Genomic DNA, 16,772 nt, shown 5'->3' on the forward strand with positions numbered 1-16,772 from the left:
GCGTTAACCACGAAACAATCGTTTTCGAGATAGATTTTCCGGAGTCACGTGAAACCGCCGAACTTGTGACGAGTACTCTGAACCATCAATACTTTTTTACGCCTGCAATAGTCGGCTACGATATGTTATTGTTTTCCTTTTTACCTGACCGACCGAGATACCTGCAGTTTCCGTAAAAGACTTTACCGTGCGACTTATTGATATTTCTCATGACTTCACCTAGCCAAATCAAAATCGATATGGATAATTAACTATTTTAGGTACCTTTACCTATTGTTGTTTGAACATTTATTTGTTTTTAAATTCAAAACCCAAATCAATCGGTAATTGTTGAATAAACTCCTTTCAATTTAAACACGAAGTCTCTGCCGACAATACCGTTCACTTGGTATATGAATTTTACAACTCTAACTATATACATCAGATATTGCACCGATATTGAAACAATTATGAAAATATCTCACCTTTTACTAAACAAAATTATAGTTCATAATGTTATTATGCATTATTTAAATATAAAATGACTACGATGTTTGTGCATACTGCTTGCAGGTTCATCTTCACCCCTACAATTATTGGAGGACGAACTATTTTATCGAACTGTAAATTTGTAATGCGTTTTTAATTAATAACAATATTATATATTATGCGATGGCAGGATGATCACGCGTAACTACACTGCTTAACGTTATGGTGTGTTTTGGCGCGGCACGTCGTCAAGGCTACCTCGTCGGTTCCAGAAAGTCTAACGTCGATTGTATTATACATACCGATCGGCGACCTGAACTGCTTACACGGCGTGGTTGGCTTATATGGAAATGCGGTACTTACTAGCTGCGTGTGCCACTATATTATCTTAATATTTTAAATCCCGTAAATAACAAATCACAAAATTCGGCTTGTTTCACGCACATATTAAAACAATTACACTTGATGGTATAACCAAGTAGAAATTAGAGGCTTGTGCAGTTAAGCTCAGCCCTTTTAAAAATGTTTTATACATTTCCTAATAAATAAAAAGCGGGGAAGTCGAATTGTGTAAAGCATGGTGTCAATAGTATTCCTTGTCATTGAGTAGACGATCTACTCATCTACTGTAGATCACGGAGACACTGAAATTGATGTGTTATAATTAAATTTAACTATATATTACTTCATTACGGTATAAAAACATTCTGTAGAGTAGTGATGTTCCGTCAGCCTAAGTTAAAATTATTTATGTTGTTAAACATTAATATTAATATTATTAATATTATATTGATTTAATTTTTGCCGAAAAAATTGTTTATTATTATTATTTAATTATTATAATATAATATATATTTATGCCATACTATAACTAGTATATTAGTAAATACTATATATATATTATATATTATTGTTATTAACTTTTGTAACAAAACTAATTTACCGTAAAATAGTGTGAATATAAGTTAATGGTATAAATATTTAAATATTTTGAAAATTAAATCATGTCTTGTAAATGTTATTAATACTAGATATACGAATATCTATACGCGCGAGTATATAGTATCTAGTATATACTAGAAACAGTAGAAACTACCCTTAAAGATGAATATATTTTTACAATTTCAAAAGGTGATGATGGACAGAAAATAATACAACATTGTAAAACCAATACATCCATCGCTTCGCTCTCAATCTAAAAACGGTCAAGTAGATATAATTGATAAAGCCATGTTCTGCTGTATAATATATGTAAAGTGAATCTCGACATTGAGTAGGTCACTGTAATGGATGTGTTAAACTTGAATTCAATAATAAATCATTGTAAATGATCAAAAATGATTCTGATCAATCGATCGAAAACGATCCATCCGCTTATATTATATGTTTACAAAATAATTCATGGTTTTATAGGATTTTGTCAAAATTTGAAATTCAGACGCTAATAAAAATAAATTGTAACTATGCAATTTTAATACTTTTTAACCACCGTAAGAACCTATAGTATTACATTAGTGCCTAAACTTTTTTACCCTTACACAAAAATTTTGTTAGACAGAAGTCTAATACAAATAAAAAATAGAACAATTTTTATAATTTCGTCATCTCTTGAAAATGCACCTTAGGATCGTGGGATCGTTCACATTTTTTTTTTTTTTGACTAACTAGATATATTAAATACGTATGTATTATATAATATCATAATTATTCTTGTGAGACATTATCCAAGTATTTTTTCGATTTTAAAACTTAGGTACTTAGCACAACTAGTACAAATAGTAAATTACTATTATTTAATATTTTATGGATCTATCATAAGACGTATACAGATGTAACTTATCTGTTACAAGTTAAAAACTATAGTGTCTAAAATGATTATACAAGCATAAAAAAAAAACACAAATCATCATTGTATACTGATGTATAGTTATTATAATTGTTTACAGTTTTATTAATTTAACAAAATAAAAACAAGATCAAAATATAAGCTTAGGTACTGTCTTATCACTTTTAAACAAACGTTAATTTTATCAACATCGTACATTATATAAACTGTATGTATTATATGTATTATAATATGTATATCGTACATAATACTATACATTAAATTTTTCTATAAAAGACATGCTAACATTTTAGATTTTAGATTTTAAAGTTATGACCAATCAGACCAATCGAGTCGTTAAAGTTTTGATTATAATTATCTGCTATTCAAAATCAGTTCACCGTTGATTTTGAATAAAATTATGAACATCAGACCATCACTGAGTATGCAATGTATTAGCTATTTTAAACAGATACATTATAATATATTATAATGATAATAAAATTTTAATTCGAATAATTGTCTTAAAGTAAATTTAAAAAAACCGTAAAACTAAAAGTGTCAAATTTGAAATATGTGCAATCAGTTAAATAATTTAAAACAAATTAATATCTAATAATAATTAGATTAGATTAATGGTATCCGTGTATCGTATATGACCATGTATAATAAACGATTGTCGCATATAATGAATTAATGACATTATGAGTATTGAGAATGATATATAGGTATTTACGCCGAGTACAGGTATGGTAAGTTAATGGACAATAAATGATGAATTATAGTTAATAATCCGTTATAATATTTAAACAATAATAAGCACAGTGATAACTGTCGATTGACCACATAATTTAAATACTTATTAAAAAATTTTGGATTTCTTAGTATTTTCTCTAAGCAAAGCTTTTAATTTTAAAACTAAAAAAGTGGTAAGCTCATGATAATTAGCAGTTATTTAATATTTTAAAAGTGCAATTTTAACCTGGCTCAACTTAACGACAATTAGTCATAAGTTATAAATGTCATAACTATTAACTATTCTATTCTATTATATAATAAATTACCATTGTGATATGATTTTATTTAATAAAAATCACTTAAATATTGATTTAAGTTTGTATATCTGTACGCTATAATCAAAATCAATACCTAGAAATACTTGCTATATTATATTTATTAGATTATATATTTATATAGGTACATAAACCTAATCTAATTGTTAAAAAGTTTAATTAGTAAATTACTACTGAAGCCTGAAAATAACAATAAGTAAAAAAATTATTACTATATGTGTCTGAGTATATTTAACTTACTTTTTCTTTATTTTTTACCTTTTCCTCGTACAATTTGTATTTTAGAAAACGTTAATATTTGTTTTCTTCCAAGGAGATTAATAAAGTATAAAAATGACATATGTTACAAATTAAAATATTCCAATTATGCCAATTATTATCGTCATATTGCGAAAACTTCCTATAGTGAATTTCAATTTTTAAAGTCAATTTTTAGTTTTACATTGATTCCGAATTTCCAATCTGTTTTTTTATACGAGTGTCAGAGAAAATTGTTGTAGATCATCATCATATTTATTCGTTAGGAATGTCAATCTTAGACCTTAGTTAGTTATTCTAATTTCTATTAACACATGACACATATTTAACCGACAAAATAACCGTAGTAGAATGCATTGTGGCATTATGTAAATTATGTGCTATATACATAGCCGATTTAACCAACACTAAACCTGCAACGATATTATTATAATCGGTATAGCGTGGAATTAAGTACCTAAACGATATAAATACCGGAAGAGGTGTTTTGATCAGTCACTCATTTATTACCATAGTAGGCTATATATAACGATAAAAGCGTGAAACTGATAACCAAACTATGTAATGCATCTACTGTATACCAGGGGCGACTCCAGCGTTGGTTAGGGGCCACAACTCCCTTATCCAAGCCTGTATTTCTAAAAAATTGTATATTGTTAAGAAAAAATTACACATACAAGTAATAGATAGATAGTATATAGATATATAGACACATTTCTATATGGACTACGGAAATACCAAGAATAATAAGAACAATTAAAACTATGGCCCCGCCTCAACTTGCAAGTCTCTGGAGCCACCCCTGCTACATATTATATTATTATGTATTATATATATATGTTTATAATGTCTATATGCGGCCAATACATAGATTCTATATGTAAACAACATATAATGATGATTTAAATAACCTAAGTAAAGTAATAATATTGGTAATTACTAATTTGCATGATGGAATGTATGAAAAAAATACCGAAAACTATAAGTAGTTTTAGATAAAATCAATTTTCTTCTTTTAATTTCTTTTATACATTTCACTAAATCTCGTAAAACAAAAAATTGAAAATATATTATTATATTCGTAGATACGAACGTGGCCTCGACGCCTTGTATACAACAAAATATTTTTTTATACCCTCAACAACAAATTCTAAAATTCAAATACGTTGACAAAGAGAACTGATAAGTATTTTATTGTTACGTCGAATGACGAGCAAACACTGCATATAAAATAACCTATAAGCGTATGTCAGTAATTTTTCTAAAAATATTAAATTAAATTAATTTTAAAACAATTTCATTTTATAATAAGAACATAGTTTTTTCTGAAGATCATCGTATTATTTGTATTTTAAAATTTTGTTATAATGATATGTTTCTCGGATTCCATGTATTCCTTGATAAGCCCTCTAAAGACTAATTGAGCCGAATTGGCCGATGGCTTATTGCTCATCATGATCTCTTTTCAATACGCCACTGAGTCATTCTCCTTCCCTAGTATTTAATAATTCAACATTTTTAATTATGAAGCAGTAGTTTGCACATCACAGATGAGCATGAAGATTGAAGTAAAAAATGTTTGTAATTATAGTATAAAGTACCACTTTGGGTGGGGGGGGGCATTCTAGTAGGATGTGTTTCTTATCTACAGTTTATCGTATTTTAAGTTCGCTTCCAATCTTCCATTGTTATCACAACTATTCCTTTGGTTGTCCATAATACTGTGCACAATGAACTGTTCTTTCAAGTTGATATGTATTGATAATTCACCATACAGCTATTTTGTGTGAGTGTATGTGTATGATTGTATTGGTGAGAAATTAATCGTATTGTGTCAGTAATGTAGAGTAATAGAGTTTATATATTGGATAAACATAAGTGATAAGTGTCAATACATAGTGTCATGTGATATAATTGTTATAATACGGTAATTGTTTTAGTATACTATCTAAAAAAATATAGGTATCTAAACTATATCAAATTTTATTATAATATATACAATATACTTACTTTATCATTTTATAATAAAGATTAGTATTTTTTACAAAAATGTAAAATTAGTCTGACAGTCTGTGTTTGTGAGTCATGTGGATTATAAACAATATAATATTATATTTCAATTTAGCTGTAGTTCTTTGTGTCTACTAATATATTATTTTTATTTCCTTATTACTAAAACTATGAATTAGTATGAATTATTTGTATCAAAATATCATTCATAATGAAAAGATGTAATTAAATTTTTAAAATCATATAATTTCTTACCTAATGAACAAATAAAATAAATAAATAAAACCATTTTTGGGCGTGAATTAAAATAAGTTCATAAAAATAGTAGAAAATGAAATTCAGAAAGAATTTTTTTGAAATCCATGTATTTAATATTTATTATGTATTTAAAATAGGTGAAAAACATTTCACTCAATACGAAAAAAAATAATGGTTTTTTTTTCTATAAATAGAAAGTGAATTAGTGGTTTAAATCCATAAAATATTAGATTAGTAATAATTTTCCGCAGTCTTCTAACCATAGGCGCAAATTTGGCGGGCTTGTAGGGTGGGTCTGAATTGGTTTATAATAAAATTCAGTGTGAAATATTATATGTTTCAAGTAAGTTTACAAACCCAGGATTCTATCATTTTTTCCAAAAGTTCTTGATTTAGCTAACAATATTATTAATCAGATTGATTTCTTTTTTGTTTCGTATCACGTTTTTATTGAGCACATTGTTTATAAAGCATACTAACATTAATTTTTGTTGTCAATAACTTGTAAATGTATTATTATCTGCTGTCATATCTTGTTTATTTTTATTTTTGAATGTACTTGAAATATGTTAGTTGTTATGTATGTTGTTACTGTCAAAATAATATTTGTCATGCAATTATATCATTGACTGTACTATTATTTTAAAGGGTTCTTACCTTTTTATAAATAAATAAATAAATAAAAATAAATTAATAGGTGAAGGAAAAACTAAGGAAGCAACTAAAAGAGAAGCTACTCTAATAATTTATGACCAAATAAAAAATGTTTCTCAACAGAGAATCTCTAAGGGTAAAAATTTTTAATATCCATTGCTTACTCATTATGTATAAAGACACTATAGACAGTAAGTATTTAGATTATTTAAATGTTCTACAGTCCTTGGAGCTATTCTTTTTTCTTTAATCGTTTAAAATCATCTCAAAAGCAAAGTTTAAGTATTCTAAGGGTAATATATTATATAGTTTATTTATACATGCTAAATACATTTATTTATTTCATTGCATACAGAATACACACTCCACAGTGGAATTTAAAAATGATGCAATTGCATTTTTATATTCAATTGGAAATGAAGAGAAGCTTAGCATCACACATATATTAATGAAAAATGATTTAAGTAAGAGATGTGTTAAAATAACAGTAATAATTTTTTAATTTTTTTCAGATGAGCTATCACTTCTCTTTTACTGTTTGTGGGTACAAGAAGCTAAAGAAATGGCTATCTATGTTGCTCTATCATAATCATTCTCGCCTATCTCTAATATATATAATACATATTTATATATATACTTACGTAATTTATATGTGTACATTCATATATTGTATAGAAACATTATATTGCAGTGTATGATTAAGCTCTTTTTAAATAAATTACACATAATGCATATAATATGTATAGCCGTATAGGCACCAGGAAATATACATATTTAAATAGTTATCTATACCAAACTAGTTTGTTAAGTTATATTAATTATAAATGTTATAATTGTTTTTGGAATTTTACCGTTATACTTGTATTAATTAATATATCCATAAACGCTATAAATTATCAGTAAATGTTACTGACTGAGTGCGAATAAAAATAACCAAACAACTTTATCAATAGATATCATATTTCTTGTTAAATTCCAACCAGTATTCACAATGAAGCAAATTGACAAGTGATAAATTGATTTTGAAAATGTTTGCGTGACTACTTAAATACGAGCTTTACAAATGCGTGTAACGTATGTATAATAAATGGAAATTTATAATGTATCTATTTATGCATGGAGATTTTAACGACTTGCGCGTATACAATGTATAATGTATTTAATACATTATAATGTCATCCTGAAACAAAAGTTGTTTCTGATCTTATGGTAAAATTTATAATTTTTATTTAAATCCTTAAACTTTACATTTACCTTAAGCCCGTTTAGGTATGTTTAAAAAAATATATTTGTTAAATAAAGACCTTTGAATCCCTACCAAAATTAGTAATTATGCGTTATGAGTTTATGACCACAGATTTTTTAACTAGCCGGTAGGTTAAACGTAATTAAACTACTGTTAACGTCTTAACGATTAGTTAGACTGTTAGTGTTTTAATGGTCAGCATTAAATATCGTTTATTCATTTATAGTTGCATATTATACAATTAAACATAAAAAAAACTTAATATTAACACATTTTGACAATAATTTAATTATCTTAATTATTTTAATTAGGTTATACAGCAATTATCAACGACTATATGAAAGACCACTAAAAAAATCCACACGGTTTATTAAAATATTTAAGATATAGGTTTCCGTATAACTCGTATTATATAGTATCTTGTGTAAGCATAAAATAAATTTGTTTTAATGCATCATAAATAAATCGTTTGCATAATTGGAATTTTTAAATATGCATCTTTTATTAATGTTATGGTGATAATTTATCTTCGGGCTGGATAGAATTTCCTAAAAACACACTTGAGAAATCGTCAAAATACAATTTTCTTTTTTTAACATTTAATTTTTAGGAGTGCAGCAAGTAGGCAACTTAAATGACAATTACACATCATTAGCATTTTAAGTACGTTAAGTTTATGTACAATTATAAACATCGTACATTTACAAAGTAAAGTAAAATTATAAGGCAACATCAAATTATTATTAATATCAAAATATTATATTATATTTACTCAATAAATTAAGTTATGTTGTGTGATTTTATTAGATATCAACATTAAGGTGCCAAATATAGGCAATATGTACGTTAACGGGTCAGTCAGTATGCAGCATGTGTGTGTTGCCGTGTTGTGTAAATAATCATTAAAAAGAAAAAAACAATAGAGCACGATTTAAAATTTAATTGGAGAAAATAAAAGTAGTACAAAAGAACACTTATATACGTGTACTTTTTCGCCAATTATTACAATTGACCAAGACATCAGTTATCTGATATAGTGTCTGAAAAACCGAATTAAAATGTCATAAAGTATGCTTGAATATGATTCTTTCTTACATATTATATTACGAGAGGAGCGATGAATGTAATTATTGAAATAATAATGCAATTTTATTTTTTGATTATCATAATTTATTTCCTCTTGGAACAGTAAAAACGCTTAGATTTTCAACTGTTGGCGGTGGTTTCTGATAGTAAATTTAATTTAGTTGATACTTTTGTATAGGATTTTTTTTTTAAAGTAGACATTTTATGTTGAATTAAGTGATTAAGAAATTAAGTAGTTGAGTATTTAATCAAATAATTATTTTATAGAGGTTTTTTGTAATTTAAAAATATTAATATTTGTAGGTACTTGGAATTTTATTTTATACACACAACAATGATATTTTTAAACACGTTTTCGGAAAAAAATAATTCAATCTACGACTACTTACCGTATTATTAGTAGTAAAATAAATTACTTTTATAATAATATACATAAAAATATATTAAGCAATATAGGCTGCTGACAGATACTTCTCAGAATCGTTTTTCGTTTCATTGAATTCAAATTTAACACATATATTACGACTTAATTCTCAATGACGAGGTATTCTTCCACATAAACTGACAATTGTATGGATGTTCACCTACTTTCCTTTTTTTTTTTAAAAAAAATTAATGTTTAACATTTAAATTATAAGAAAAACATTAGTGTTAGTCGTCAGGTATATACATAAAATGTAAAAGATTAGTTATCGGTGTCAGAATTTCGGGTACCTACCATTTCGTGTGGGACACATTCAATGACTTCCTAGAAGTTAATATAAACAGAAAATGCATTTACAAATTTATATATTATATTTAATGCAAATTTCTGCAGAATGAACCGTGTCTTTTTCATATAATAATTCAACAGATAAATGAAGCAACGATTGATATTATAATGTAGCAAGTGTATACATAATCAAGATAGTAAAACTACACTATCTATTTCTAGTATATTCATAACCAGTGACAAATTCTACTGAATTAGATTCATATATTATGATTGTTTATTCCAAATTTTTATAAAATATATTATTGTTTTAATTTGATTGAGAAAATATCAATTAAAAAATAAGAGAACATTCAATATAGGTACCGAATTAATAGTTTTGATAAATTTAAAATAATACCAATGCTTTACTGTTAAAATGTACTTATTAAGATATTATATAAATCACAATTAATTTGAAACATATCAAATTATATTTTTTACGATCTACTTAAGATACAAAACATAATTCATTTTACAGAGGTATTTTTAAAAAAATATTTCAATTTTTGCTTCTCTATTAATAACAAACATTAAATGCATGTATGCATGTGATATGCACATTAAAAACAAAACAACAAACTTTAAGAATAATTTAATGAGAAATAATCAATGGTTTCTATTTTAATCATTGACGTAATAATGGTTTTATTAAACATTGGTGTACACTAAGCACTTTATTACTACGCACTACGCAGGGCCCTAAAGTATTTATAAAAATGCTCATAAGCGTCATATTGATTAATCCCTTTTAAACACATATATAAGAATTATATACAAATTAATAATAGGGAAATGCATAGTTTTTTGATAACTCTTTCTCTGTAAATTTTTGTTTGAAAGAAAGAGAGATTATTAACAAAAAAATTGTTTACATACACTTTTATCTACTTATGCATTTGCTTCATCTATTAGTAATTATAATAATATAGTTGTATCTGTTTTTTTTTATTCAATGAGGTCAGAGATTAGATAAAACCATCCAAATTTCTTGAACTTACAAAGGTTATGTTATTGTGCAATACTTAGGAGGTTAAGACGCAAATAGAAAATATACAAAAATTGTATTGATATAATACAAACATAAATAATTAATTGATCTAATAAAAACTGTACAAAGAAGTGTCTACAGAAGATTCAATAGTTTATGAAGTTTTTTTTATTTAAATTTAATATACAAAAATACATAATATTAGTTATTATAATAAAGAAAACATACATTGCCAAGAAATTGACATTTTATAATTTTTCATCATTGTTGATCACTTTATCGAATCTAAAGTATGCGTAAGACATGTCAGTGTACAGATTTTTTAATAGTATTTACATACACCAAAATTACAACAATATAGTTATATTGTGTTTTCTATTTCACAATTAAATACAATATCATATGGAAAAAAAATAATATAATAATAGTTTTATTTTTAAACTGTCTAGGATTTGATTGTCTATAAAATTTAACTATTGGAAGGGAGGGAGCAGAGTTCCATCAAAATACAAATAATACAGTTATATAATTTTTTTTTAAATAATACTTATCAACTAAACATTATTGAATTACAATACACGGTACATCATTCAACGTAAGATATTGTAAAAATTATAATAATCATACAATTTTTTTTTTTTCATAATAACAATTCGTAGGAACACAAAATGTCGATATACAAAACACGACCATAATCCGCATATATATATATATATTTTTTTTAATAAATAGTTTTCTTTTGAAATAAATTAAAGTAATATAATAGTTGTAATACTCTACAGGGAAAAAATAAATTAAAATTAATGGGTCTTTTGTACTTTAATGATCACATAAACATTGACTTGATATTAATATATGTTTTTTTTTTTATTGTTATTTATATGCTAAACGTTAATTTATTGTGAAAAAGAATATTATTTATATCGCGTGTATTTATTTAATTGCACTGCGCTTATCACATTTGTTTCCACATATATATGACTTTTTTCATCTTGAAAGGAGTATGGAATCAACTTTTATAATATTAATGTCATCACCTATTGATTGCTTGATATAAATATATTTTTATACTTGTCACAGATAAATATAATATATCCTCAATTTCATGAAAGAAACACACACATTACATTAATATATATGTATAGTGTAGACATTTAGAACTTAAATACAATATGTGCATGTATGTATTAAAAACTATATTTATTTCACATTAATTGTGATATACATTTTATGTATATCACAATTAATTAGGTACAATTACATTGTTTCTGTGTTAATATATTATTATTTTTTTTGTAGTTATTGCATACATTTCAAATTACAACACTGAGAATTTTGTAAACTATTAATTATAACAACAGCACAAAGGTATTCAACACACATACATTCATATATAATTGTATAAAAGCTTTCATATTTTACAGTATTATATATATATATATATTATGATAAAGTGTGTGTCTTAAATTTAAAACAAACAAATAAATATTTAATAATACCTAACGGTAATGCATATCTTGTAAGGAAAATAGTATATTACCAAGGGGGAAGAATTTGAGATCATATCTGTACGGTATAAATTTATAATATTGGATATTGTAGTGTTACAATGTGAGCAGTACAGGATACAGTGCGTTGACTTTAGTCCTCACTTTTCGGATGGAAAACAACACATAAAGAACTAGTAGGTGTTACAAGTAATCTACCAACCATGCTATGCACGTCTCAAAATATTTTACAAAAATAATGATAAAAATATATGAAAAAATAAAATAGTTATTTTAAAAACTATTAAATGGTTATACAATTGTATGACATACAGATATGATTAAAATTGTATCATAGAGGTAATATGAATTATTACTATTTCAAGAGCTGTATAACAGTGTTTATTCATTTTGATATGCTATATTATAGAAGGTAGATACTGCTTGCTTTACTAACATGCATAAAGTATTCAGAGTAGACCATGGTACTTTTCCATTGTCTCGTGTGAGCTATTGAGAAAAACAACATTGTCCACTCTGTCTATAGATATATATATATATATATATATATACATATATAATATACATCATAAACTAGTTTTAAATTTTTTGTTTTTAACAGATCTTACAAAGTTCATAATAACAATTATTATTGCTTTTACATTGACTACTGAATACCATGTTAAACAAGTTAAATAGAATATGTTATTTCCATTTAATATTAGGTATGCTTACGTGCTAAATATTTGGTCTGTCATGCTTAAATGCGCAAGACAAAAGTTATCACAATATAAATATTATATTATATTTTAAATGACAATAATTATTAATGATTTTTTTATTATTATTATTCTCTCTAATATTACAATTAAATTATAAGTCCTAAAGGTGCTTGATTGAATGTTACGAACTAGTTAATCTAGGAACTGATCGCGCAAAATTATTATATCCATTAGGATTACACGTTAATAACTAATTGTAACACTGAAATATAAAATTTTTGAGTCCGAACAGTGCAAACGGTAGATGTTTTTTAACGATTCAGTCAAATTTTTTACAATAACGTTATGGTACGTTAGAAAATGAAAAAAGAGAAAAAAGAAAATTAGTAATTTGATGGTCGAGATAATTAAAATACCTAAACCGTAGGTATTTTACCTGTAGAATTGTGTCATTATTTATAGGTCACACACCTTTTGGATGAGAATATTTTGTGTCAACAGGAACTGTGTATGTCGTCTGTGCATTGTATTAATGCAAATTTCATTTGGTGACTGGTACTTGGACAACATAATGCATCAGTCGGGTGGGCAGACTACCTGCATTTAATTGATAAAACTCTACTAGTTGTAAAAGGTCATAAAATTTGATCACACCGTTGTCTAGCGTAAAACAAACTTGATCATTAATTGGATCCATTTGCTGTAAAAATATTTATTACATTTAATTAATTGTAATAAACTTATAAATAAATAAATAAATAAATTTTAATACATACCGCTACAATAGGTGTATGGATAATTTTACCACCACATTTGAATGTTAGTACATATGATCCACATTTACTTTTGCTCTCTCGTATTAAAAATACTCTGGAATATTTATTTTAAGATAAGTTAAGTTAAACATTTATAAATATGTTTATTGTACTTACCCATCCTTATTCCCAAGTCCATTAAGGACATTGGCAGCTTGATCACGGCTCATGTTTTTATGATACCATGGCTGAGATAGGTGAATATCATTTTCAAGTTTTGTGACAGCTGTTTGAAGACCAGGAGTAGTTCGACCACTGGATCGCCAGCTTCGCCGCACACTACCAGTCTCTGCTTGAGCAATGGCAAGTGCTTCTTTGGGATCTTCTACAATACGACCAACATTACCAGAAAAGTCCATAGCTACGTGGGACCGTACGCTCTCATTGGGCAATGGCTTCTTATTGTATTCATATTCATTAGCATCGTTGTGCTTCTTCACAAATGATCGGTAGTTGTCTCTTAATTGTTTTCCGTACTACATAACCACAAACAGATATATTAAATCAATTACTCTTTATTTTACAAAACAAGTTTAAACACTCACTTTCGACAATCTCATAGCGCACATCCAATAAGATTGAGTTCTATTGGAACTGCACGCAATGTACTGCTTTATGCCACTAGCGGGCACCAAACATAGGCAGTGATCTGTGGGGGCGCCTGCTACCCTTTTAGTAGTGGTGAATATTCTGAAGTCACCTAGGTAAGCCCAGACTTGTACTTGACATTTATCTCGTGTTCCAGACTAAAAAATGTAGTAAAATATATATTAAAAATAAAATTTCAAATTAGTTAGGCAGAAATAAATGAAAAATAACACCTAATGGTATCCTTCAAGTGGGAAATATGACTATTAATAATATTTTATTAGCTTCATAGAACAATTTTATACCGAGAAACAAAGAAAAAATAATATGATATTGTGTGAACACAAACGTTAATTCAGCTAGAAAATATTTTAAATCAGCTATTTTGAATATTTATAAACCTACCTCAACATAAAAATCATGAACTATAATAACTATATGCATTAACATAAGTATAAAATCTATGATCAGTACAAATTTATTGGATACATTTAAAAATTAAACAATATCAAATTGACCATTTTTGTTTTTATTCTTAATTTTTTAAGATTTTTAAATGTTTAATTAAATTCATGTTTAAATACATTCAGGCGACACCGTTGAGTACGAGCATCGGAGTATTATGCAAAGTATGATTTAAATTATAGTTAAAAACTAGATAAAAAAATTAAACGAACTCACATATTATTTACTTCAGTGAATTGATTAACAATCACGATTATAAAAGTATTTTACCTTCAATGTTAATACAGTAGACCATAAAAACATAAATTTATCGACAAAAAAAATTAATTCTTTTTAATCAGAACATCTGTGATATAAAAAAGTACATTAAATAAATAGGTTACATTTAGTTTTAGTAAAAAAAACTGTAGTACTACACTAGGTAGTATATAAACGGTGTAAAAAAAATACGAATACCATAGTATATATATAGGTTAGGAATACAATTAGACAAAAATGATCAAATATTTCAATAAAAAAATTCGACAAAACTTTTATAAGGAATACAGTGAATGATATTAAAAAAATTATATCTGGGGATAATAATAAATAATATTTTGGGTACATATTTTTTAAAATTTGTAATTCCAATTTTTTTTAAATAGTTACTTGAATAATATTAAACTTGTTTAATGTATAATTAGTATTTATAGTAGAAGTAAAAAGATTTTATAAATTAATTTGTCAGAAAAAGGCATTTAAGAACAATGAAGCTAATTTAAGGTTTTCCCCGGGTAATAAAATCTTAGAATATAAATGTATTATAGTAAATGAAAACAGGATCATTGTTAAAAGAATCATAATAAAATTGTTACAAAAATATATTTTAACATTAATACAACTTATGGATAAATTATAAAACAATTATTTATAGAATAAAATCACTAAAACTATTAACATTATACTTACAAATTAAAACCTACACTGTAGTTAAATACTCAAATTGAACAACGGCAATTTCGACTTCTAAAATGTATAAAATCATTTTACAAGTGGTAAATACCAAAATTAAATATTACAATAAATCGCTATTCTTACACAGGATTCACGTTATGAAATAAAAAAATGATTCAGTTCCAATTCAGATGAATGAATGCAAAACGTTTTTTTAGAGAAAAAAAGAATTTTTATTTTTAACACAATATGACTTTCCAATTGAAATTTTCGTGGGCTCATAGTCTGTTAATCAACTTTTACTTAATCAAGAATGCCTATATAATTTCAGACTTCAAGAAAACAAAACATATAGTATTAAACAAAAAATAAACGCTGTAGGCTATCGAACGACGACTGACGAGTAATCGACTGATGCCACATCCACTGTCGTCTATCATTCTATCGACAATCAACTATCATAATATGCCGGTCCAAGTTATTTATAGTAGACAATTGATACCAAGAACATTATAATCATAAAAATTAAGATAAGATTTAAAATTTAGATATCGGACAATTATTTTTGTCGTACATTATTATCTTTGTACGTTATTATAAAAATAGATTAATAATTATGACTATGGGAAATACACAACTAAGTTCAAATTTGGAAATATTCTGATGTAAATTTATATCTTTAACATATACATATATATATATATATTATAAAGTACACATAATACTTATGTATTGTATCATTACCAACAGCCATGTGACAAGTTTAAAAAAAATTGTTAGTATACAATTTTTAACCTATAACTAATGAATCCCAACACAATTTCTATCATTACTGCTAAAATGATGTGAACTCAAATTAATATAAAAAGACAACATTGTTGAGGATACGGCGTTATTAATCGTTACGAAATGAGACAATAATTATTAGCACATCATTAAAAGTTACTAAACTATAACAACGGCATACGATAAAATTGTAATATATCAGTGCCACGGTTTTGTATTATAGGTATAGAAATTAGGAGTGGCCACGCAGTTAGAGTGCAATCAAAATGCATTGTGATCAATCAACTCCAAGGACGAATTTATGACGCATCGAGACTAATATCTATAAAAATGGTGCGCGACGGTCCGAGTGCATA

The 16,772-nt window shown here is 26.1% G+C and overlaps 1 protein-coding gene across 4 annotated transcripts in view; it reads right to left on the reverse strand.

Annotated features, from left to right (window-relative positions):
* Positions 1 to 11,490: 11,490 nt before the first annotated feature.
* The window catches only part of LOC113548215 (growth factor receptor-bound protein 14-like), a 71,658-nt gene continuing 66,376 nt past the window's right edge, over positions 11,491 to 16,772 (reverse strand). For all 4 annotated transcript variants that reach the window (XM_026948979.1, XM_026948978.1, XM_026948980.1 and 1 more), the window contains 4 exons: positions 14,190 to 14,390; positions 13,762 to 14,120; positions 13,606 to 13,699; positions 11,491 to 13,529 (listed from right to left, as the gene is read on the reverse strand). In XM_026948979.1, the coding sequence (XP_026804780.1) occupies positions 13,371 to 13,529; positions 13,606 to 13,699; positions 13,762 to 14,120; positions 14,190 to 14,390 (813 nt within the window). In that variant the 3' untranslated portion in view covers positions 11,491 to 13,370. The remainder of the gene's footprint in view (positions 13,530 to 13,605; positions 13,700 to 13,761; positions 14,121 to 14,189; positions 14,391 to 16,772) is intronic.

Source organism: Rhopalosiphum maidis, chromosome 1 (genome assembly GCF_003676215.2).
Source record: "Rhopalosiphum maidis isolate BTI-1 chromosome 1, ASM367621v3, whole genome shotgun sequence".
Classification (NCBI taxonomy): domain Eukaryota; kingdom Metazoa; phylum Arthropoda; class Insecta; order Hemiptera; family Aphididae; genus Rhopalosiphum; species Rhopalosiphum maidis.